This window comes from Antrostomus carolinensis, unplaced genomic scaffold, assembly GCF_000700745.2.
Source record: "Antrostomus carolinensis isolate BGI_N321 unplaced genomic scaffold, ASM70074v2 scaffold24591, whole genome shotgun sequence".
Taxonomy (NCBI): Eukaryota; Metazoa; Chordata; class Aves; order Caprimulgiformes; family Caprimulgidae; genus Antrostomus; species Antrostomus carolinensis.
Window position 1 is genome coordinate 1 of NW_010292359.1, and position 9,488 is coordinate 9,488.

A 9,488-nucleotide genomic window follows, 5' to 3' on the forward strand; every position below is an offset into this window, starting at 1 on the left:
TGTCTTTTGAGCTGGTAGCGAGCATCAACCTGTAGAGGGCTGCAATCTGTATCATTAGTAAGGTGTAACTATATTTATGCAAATTTAAAATCTCTGATTTTGAAATTAATTTTGCAATAGTACACGTAACATTTTAGTTACTAGTATCTACTCAGAGTGAGATACAGGCAAATAAAAAGGTTTATAAGTTCTTTTGATTAGTCCATAGAGGGAGAACAACACTACTGATACTTTAACCATTCCTCTGATAGGACTGACAAGCAGATTTCTTTTTTTCTCAGCTGAATTCAGATGTCAGCCAGGACGTTTTCAGTGTGGAACTGGACTTTGTGCTCTTCCAGCCTTTATCTGTGATGGAGAGAACGATTGTGGGGACAATTCTGATGAACTGAACTGTGGTAGGTGATTATACATTTTGTAGACTTCAGAAGCATGCTAAGCTGATTTAAATGCCATGCTTTAAATTTTGTCAGGAAACTCATTTATATTTTTAAATCTCTTAATCTTTAACTTTTAATCTTTTTAACGTGATGTTTTTCTTCTTTTAACTTACAGACACACATGTGTGTCTGTCAGGTCAGTTTAAGTGCACAAGAAATCAGAAGTGTATTCCAATAAATCTGAGATGCAATGGACAGGATGACTGTGGTGATGAAGAAGATGAAAGAGATTGTCGTAAGTTATGTTTAGAGAATTTTGCTCTGAAAACTGTAGCTGGTTTAAACAAGGAACTGAAGTAAACTATGTAAAATACTATAAATGTCTTTTCTGTAAAATAATTTGAGGAACGTGTAAAACAGTCAATTCATGGGATAGTTTGACGTACGATGCTTTATATACAAGCGAACAAACTAAAAAGTCACTTATTAACTTCATTTTTTGAAGTCATTTCAAAGAAAAGGGGTGAGTAAACAATTAATTTCAAGCATTTGATTGGGTTTTTGACTTAGGCTGAAACATCCATTTTACTCTTAACCACCTCACAAATGACTCATCTTCTCGAGGCTTTCATCTGGTGTACCTTACAGCAACGCATTTCAATGGAAAAATATACCTTTCTGTGTTTTTTATTGGAAAATATGTAGATCCATAGCTCCTTCTACATCCTTTTTCACTGATAGTTTTCTACCTTTTCTGTTCCCTTTCCTCTGAGGACTCCTTCATTAATTTGCATATGTAACTTGATTTCCAATTACTCAGCTTTTAATATATTTTACTTTTCATAAATTAATTTTCACCCCCTATTTCTTAGATATAACTGGAGAAAATATTTTCAGATTTAGAATGGAAAAGTATTGGATAGCTTGTCTTTGGTTATTTTGTAGTTAAAATGATGCTACTGTCTTGAAATATATCGCTGTCCTTCACTCAGTTCATTATTCAGATCTACTGCTGATCTAAGGTGCTTATTCCTATTTCCTGAATTAGCTTTCTCAAGATTTGCATATGCTGCATTTCTGCAAAGACCATGACCTTCTCCAGGAGAAGAGTTGCTAAGATACAAAGGCTTTGTTGATGGTTGTATTTAATGGCCATCTTCCAAACAACTCAACAGAGCTGTAGCCTCTGCGAGACAGTATTATACATTGGTTTGCATGTTATGTTTCTTTGAAAACTGGTTAAGTGTGGTCAGATAAACTCATGTGGAAGATAGGGGAGATTGCTTTTCTCGTTAGCAAGAACTGCACGTGGTATATGGAAGGTTCCCAAAACCCTGAGTGAGTTGTAGCTGACAGAAATGAGATGAAATTGGAGCAGCAGAGTCTGAAGCACAGCAGTGCTCAGAGACTCAGGGAGGGATAGGGTCAGGATCAACAGTGATGGAGTTGAAAACTTCCTAGGGATTAGTGAGGATAGGACAGTCTGCTGTGAGATAAAGCATGCTTTTGAATTGTCTGAAACTCAGCCATCAACCCACCTGCAAAGACACAGTGGGGAGTGGGGGAGGTTAATTAGATACATTTTTTATTTCTGTTATGTCTTACCTAGACTTATTTAGCTTCTCTCTTAAGAAAGTTAAGTGTGCTAGTTTACATTTTTAATAAAACCTCGTTTGTGGCTTCTGAAAACTTTTCAGTTGTCTTTGGGGAGATTATGAAAAGGGGAGGTTTTAAGCAGGTCTACCACAAAGTTCATATTGACTTGGGCTCCTGTCACAAGATGAATAACAGATGAGATTATCTATTTAATTCCAATTTCACTAGACTAGGATTCATAAGATACAGACCTTTTTTTCAGCTCTACCACTGTTTGGTTTTGTATTTCAAGTGACCTTGAAAAAGTCACATTTTGTCCGGAAGGCTTTCCATGTGTAAAATGGAGCTAATTATGCTGGTCTTCCTTTTAAAGCACCTTGAAATCCCCTGGTGAGGTGCCTTACCTGAGAATCAGTATTATTTTTTAATAAGTATAGTTTGCAGCATAGCCAAGTCTAAATGCTTTTTAATTCCATCACTGTAAATTTATGTATGAAAACATGACACTGAAAGAAATAATATGCCAACTTCTAACAAACTTATTTTTTTTCATCTTGCCAAACCCAAGGAACGTGAACGATCATATCAAGGAGCAAATTACTTTTCAACTTTTCAGGAGTAGGAAAATATGTTAAAAATATTACAGAGTTCCCTAGGTAAAAGTGGGACAAATATTCATGTAGGAAAACATTATCAGAGAACAGATCATACTGTTTTCCACCTATGTTCATTTCAGTATAGAACAATTTGGAGATTCTTATACATATGCTTATCTCTAAAGAAATCTTTATGCATCTGATCACAATTAGCTTGCTCACAGTCCAGTCCAGGTATAATTCCTTTATTCTTCTTTCCTCTCTATTCTCAGTTATAAGAGTTTAAGGAATAGTAAAATCTGGCGTGTGTGCTTGTAAAGGAGTCAATGTAGAATCACATGAGTGCACTGAGGATTTTTTGTTGGCTGTTCTAAAGTTAATCTTTAATTTACAGCATCCTAAAAGAATAGGATGAAGGTTATCTGCATATTTGTATCTTTATCTTGCTGTAGGTTCCAGTTAAAAAATTGTTCTGCTAATCTGATAAAGTGAAATTATTTTCAAACTTTTCTCACCATTTATCCATGGTCTCTTTTAACAGAGAGCACAGAATTTCACCAAAATTGTACATAATTTTGATTAACTTTTCAGTCAAAGCATTGAGAGCTACCTTAGTCCTTCAAACTAACTGACTTTCAGAATTGATAACTGGTGTTTCAGGAAGTTTAAAAAAAAATTAACTGCTTTTTACTAAAGTTATTTGATTGTATCAGTATTGTCTGTTGTTAAAAGTATATCACAACAGACACTTTGTTTATTAGATGTGCTCAACCTTACTGTAGTATATAAAATTATACAGCAAAAGAAGACAAAATTACAAACAATATCAACCTGAATGCTGTTATCTTACAATGTTACATAAGTGATGCTAGAGATATCGAATTTCTGAATTTTGCCTCCTCTTTTTTTTTTTTTCCTCTAAAACAAACATTTTTAATATTAGCAGAAATTTCTAGCTTTAATTTGGAATCCTTTTATTTAAAGCTGAAAACAGTTGTTCTCCAGACCATTTCCAGTGTAAAACAACAAAACACTGCATTTCTAAACTGTGGGTATGTGATGAAGACCCAGATTGTGCTGATGGATCAGATGAAGCTAACTGTGGTGAGTATGCCAGTGGTTTTGAATATATTACTGTAGCTTGACATTTTTTAAAAAAGTAGCAAAAGGAAATAATCATCCCACTTAATATGTCCTCTTTTAGTGTCTGATAATACCTGTCTGATATGATAGCTGTATCTGGCTCATACAGTTCTTGTTGAATGGTAATCTTTATATGGGTAGTCTGTAAACTTCATATTATGCTACTACTTTATTGGCAGAAGCTGTAAATTCGTGTCTCATTTGGAATATAGTGACATTCTTGATTTTTTTCTCATAATATTATCCAGTTTCTCTCAATTTATTCTGCATATTTTCTTGCTGCTGTAGTTAATAAATAGTGAGAAGTGTAATAATTTGCAAATCATGTTAGTTACGACTGGCAGTGCAGAAGGGTCCAGAGCAGATTCCAACTTGACATGACCAACTTTTGCTTCTCTCTGAGCTCCAGGGTGTTATGTGCCCTAACACACAACTCCACAAAATTGATACGTATGAAACCTCTGTACTTAAATCTCATAGTTTGATGAGGCGTATCCTCTGCAGAGAAGATCAAGGATAGAATTGTGTAATTACCAAACCAAGCACTACTTTCTGCTAGATTTTACACAATGTCCAGAACACCAGTGTTCTTCCCCACTGAGGTAGATTTTTTAGAACATAAGTACTAGCTTTGAATCCAAGAATTTCTTTCACTGCTTTTTTTGAAGATTCATTGTTGGATCACAACTATATCTTTACAGTTTTTAGCACATTTCTCACTGACAGAACAGATGAATTTATTATAGTTCTGTAGAAACAGTTAAAATTATTTTATCAAGACAATAGTCATAGAAAGTTGAAAATATCTAAGCAGTTTTCACACTGGTCTGTATGTTATATTATGTATATGCCTGGTATTTATCATCACATGGGAAAAAACCTGCACACTGTATAGTAGTAGTAGACGTTGTTCTCAGTGATTGCTTGCATTGTTGGAAAGTACCGAGTCAGCTTTTTTGTTGTAAATGAAAGATAATAAATACAGTATTCCACATGGGAAATGGATTACAGTTAATCAAAGTCAAAATAAGTGGATCAGTAATGTTGGAAAATCACTGGACATGGATGTTGATTCAAGAGTTGCACTCACCAACTACAGAAAAACTTGAGGAAATTTCAAGACAGGTCTATAAAGGAAAAGACGGAAAAATGTTCTGAGGTGAAAAAGGACAAATAGTCGTACAAAACATTCAAAGTTGACCATTTCTCATCCATGCATCAGTAAGTGTTTTGATGAAACACAAGTCTGGACAAGTTTATGCTACCAACAGGACAACAGAGTAACAAAATTACAGGCTGTAATCAAGAACAAAGCACTGAAAGACAGCCAGATATCCATGGATATGTTTCAAGCGATTGACACAAGCACCAATGTTGGAGCTGGTAAATATGTTGAAGAAACTGAGCTCTTCCTCAACACTGAAAATGCAAGGCCATCATTTGAATTGTCAAGAAGGGGAAACCAATTAATCATATCAAGTGGAGAGAAAAGTCCAAAAAGCATCTGGCTTGAAGAAACAGTGAATCCAAAACTTATAAAAGGAGCTGAACCTATACCATAGGGGCTCCTTATATCCTGTTCTGAGTTATTCTGGAACTACCCCTGCACTGCTCACCTTCTGATCCACTTCATAGGTGTTTTTTTCTCCTGCTCTATCCACCACCACCTTGATCTCCAACATGCCAGTTTCTTCCAATTTAGGCAGCATTCCAAGCTTCCAAACTGTGGATGCATATTTTGAGTAACCCATACAAGCTCTACTGATAATGACACAAAGGGTCTTAAAATAACCCATCTAACAATATCCTCAAGACACAAAGTTCAAAAGCAAAAAGGAGGAAAAAACCCTAACACTGAGAAAGAACAACTGTATTTACAGTAGGTACTTCACTGTGATTCATCATTTCAGCCAATAGAAAAAGTAAGTCTGAATTGCTCAAACAATTAAATAGTATGGAGGTGCAAATGCATGCAATCCCAAATTAAATAGTTTTTTTCAGGCACAATTTGTACAACTGATTATGCTGGTTCGTATCTAAGACTTATCTTGCGTTTTATTCCGTCTCTGGCAGTGACTGAAAGCTAGTATCTAGGGAAGAATATGTGAGCCAATGCAAGTATTTAAAATGTCATGATTAAAGTATCACAGACTGTTATCTTGAGAAACATCATAGGAAAAAGTATTTTGGAAGAAAACTACTTACAATCATGATATGAGCAGAGAATAAGGAACAAATACAAAAGGCAGGATTACCACATTTTTGAGTGTACACAAGTGAGCTGCAGCACCATGTGCCTTCATCTTCTTGATATTCAAATGTACTTTTGTTTTATCACTCTAGTTCCAGAACCACACCTAAAACAAAGCATAAAAAGTAGCTATTTGGGCCATAACATCAAATCTAGTACCTCTAATTTGTGGTCTTTTCCATTTCACAGGCAGAGAAAGCAGGTTGCTTTAAGCTAGTGGTTCAGTCCTTCTTCATTCTGTCAGTTATTAGAACTCAGCAAGTTGTCATGATAGTGATATGAAGTCTGAACTGACATGCTATGAAATAGCCTAATGGAAATTTTTAAAAAATTATATTGAAATATCATCACAGTGACATGTAATTTTAAATATGTCATTGAGGCTTTTACAAAGCAAACTTTTTTTTTCCCCAAAGAAAATGTTACTGATAACTTTTTAATTTACTTCGTTTCACATCAGTCCTTAGAACCTGAAAGAATTACTAAAGAAATAGAAAATATAAATAAAACAGAGGCAGCTTCTTCCTGCTGGAGGAGTTCAGGATGTTCATGCCTCTCCAAAAGGCTTTGCCTACAGTGCTATTCTGTAAACAGGAAAGACCATTGAAAATTTGCTGCAGGAAGAAAATTAGTCTCAGTTTAGCATTAAATGCTTAATAATGTTTTACTTTGTATAAGTGAAGTCCCAGCTGAAGACATCAGAAGGTGAAAATGTAAATCAAAATGCAAAGTTTTCTGTCAGGTATGACTAGTCTTGAATTATTATATGCAAACATAACTTCTGAGAAATATATATTTTGTGTATTTTCAAATAAATATTCTTGTGGTTTACTGTGATCTGATCTTTTGTAAAGCAATCTTAGAGATAAATACAAGGAAATGACAATGCAGTTTTTGAGATCCACTGCAATAATACCTTCTTTTCAAACTAATTTGTGATCAATTCTGAATGTAATATTTTTTACTTTAAATTATATTGTATGCAGTCCTTATTTTAATTTTAACATAAAATCTATAAGCATATATTTTTTGGTATAAATAAAGTAATTAATCTTAAAGAATGTAGTATGAGAAATAAATTCTTTCTGAAATAACATTTCGAGTGTTACTGTTGGTCCTTCTTCAGTGTATCTGGGAATATTGTCTTGTCACTGTTTAGTAGCAGTCTTTCCCATTTTGACTCTCTCTGCAGTGAAGTAACTTATATTCATGTTAATTACAGATAAAAAAACTTGTGGGCCTCATGAATTCCAGTGCAAAAACAACAACTGTATTCCAGATCATTGGAGGTGTGACAGCCAAAACGATTGTGGTGATAATTCTGATGAAGAAAACTGTAGTAAGTAACTTTTACCTAAGTACATGTTATAAAGATTGGAGTCAGTTTAGCAACATGTAAGAGGAAACCTTTTAATTCTGATAAAATGCACACGTCTGTTTTTGTACAACGTCATCTGATCCATTGAAAATCAGTTGACCAGAACTGAAAATGTCCCTTGCTTAAATTCTCCATTTTTTTCATTATTATAAAGAGCTGTAATTCTCTGTTATGCAAAAATGCCTCACCTATGTCTTCTCAATAATCTGATTAATGCATTATAAATATTACAATTAGTTTACCTTTTTCAATAAATTACATCTCACATTTCTTATCTCTAAATAAGAATAATAAAAACTAGTCAGTGATAAATATTTGTTAACAATAAAGTTTGATCAAACAGTATCTGCCCATTACATAGGTTATGTCTCTGAGATGATTTGCCTTGTTTTGTATCGTGAGAAGTCCATTTCTATAATACTCCATCACATTAAGTAGATGTTATTTTTCGAAGTAGTTCAGTTAGCCTGGTTCTCTCCTGCCTATGCCTAATAAATCTCTCTAATATCACTTTCAGTAAGTTAATTTAGATGTGGTTCTCAGGAAGAAATGACAAATTCTTAATGGTTTTAACTCTTAATCTTTGTCTTTATAAAATCCTTACAGAAGGATAGTCCACAAATAGTTCTGAAGTACCTTCTTTTTAGTTGACAATTTCTGTTCTTTTTTTCTTTTGCACTTAGAAATCCAAGAAATAAATATCTTTTTGTATAGATAATGTTGAATGCATATTCCTACTTTTATATCATGAATGTACACTTAGTATCTTCAAGGTAATAACTCAAAAAGCTTAATAAATTAGTCATTCTCATGCTGAGTAAGTGCTGTCTGCCCCTTTCTTCAACTCAAGACAGTGTCATAGGTACAGGATGTCTGAAGACCACCTCACTCTGCTTGAAAGGTTAAAGTGGATTTGTCTGCCTTTTGATCACTATCTACATTTGAAAATGTTGTGAGTTACTGAAAGCGATAGTGCTGTAGTTTTCACATGAAAGTGTTTCATCTAAAGCGGAAAATGTTATCACAAAGTGATAAAAAAAAATTCAAATAATGAGGGAGCAGTCATCTATCCATTGTTTTTTTTTCCTAATATTTATTAAGCTTTCCATCTTTGTGTTCACATCGATAATCAAATTACATGTTCAATTCTTGTCCATTCTCTAGACTTGCAGATAAAGAAATCTGTAGTTAATTGAAATGGATGGAATTAGTGAGTACCCAGACACAGCCAGTGCATCAAACTAAAGGCCAGACTGCTGAACTGTAGTTTGTGTTCGCTTTTTTTTTCGTTTTATTTCACTTGTGAAATGCATATTTCACTTCTAACTGTTGAATCCCATAATTGTTTAAATTAAATACAGCAGGCTGACACAGTTGTAATATTAAAAATTTTGGAAACACTGGGAATAAAGACTTATATATGTATATATATACAATGTATACATACTACTGTTCAGTTGTTTGAAATGGATGTATAAAATTCTTTATAGGCTGCCAAGCCACTTATACAATAAACTGTAATGAAACAGCTATATACAAAATTAGAACTTCAAAAGCATTTGACAAATTATGTTACAGTGCACGTTATGATAAGTTGTTCATAGCATACATGAATATACAAAGGGCTTGTCAGGCAGCTATATCAGAAAATCAGTTGTTTCTCAGGAACACAGAATGAATTCTCTGAATTATAGAAATTCAGCTTAAGTATTTACATTTTTCTGTGTAGTTTCTTCACATGCACACACAGCATCCTGGTGAAGTTATCAGAAGTGAAACAATGCATGTTAGAAAGTATCTTATACGGATGGGAATAATTATTAGTGGTATAATGCAAATAGTTGTGCCCGTTATGACTTTGTTGTTAAACTGTATTTGTCTTACAGTCTATTATTCTTTAACTATATTTGGACTCTCCCAAATAAGTAAGAGTTATTAGGAAGGTTGTTGATCCATACTGAGTTAGCACCAACCAAAGCAGAATGCATTTTAACTCTCTTGAGTTAATATCTTTTTTTTGGAGGGGGAATTTGCTTTCAGAGTTTATTTGGATTAAAAAAAAAAAAAAAAAGTTGAGCAAAAATAGTATTTTCTTTTTCAGTGGACATTCAAAAATGAAAAATTCCATAGTAACAACTATTTTA

At 33.7% G+C, this 9,488-nt stretch overlaps 1 protein-coding gene across 1 annotated transcript in view; it reads left to right on the forward strand.

The window, feature by feature from the left end:
- Positions 1-281: 281 nt before the first annotated feature.
- LOC104531908 (low-density lipoprotein receptor-related protein 1B-like) overlaps positions 282-9,488 on the forward strand; it is a gene marked incomplete at both ends in the record, with an annotated part of 61,717 nt that continues 52,510 nt past the window's right edge. Inside the window, 4 exons of the mRNA XM_010176948.1 lie at positions 282-398; positions 556-675; positions 3,557-3,676; positions 7,189-7,305. Of these exons, the coding sequence (XP_010175250.1) occupies positions 282-398; positions 556-675; positions 3,557-3,676; positions 7,189-7,305 (474 nt within the window). The remainder of the gene's footprint in view (positions 399-555; positions 676-3,556; positions 3,677-7,188; positions 7,306-9,488) is intronic.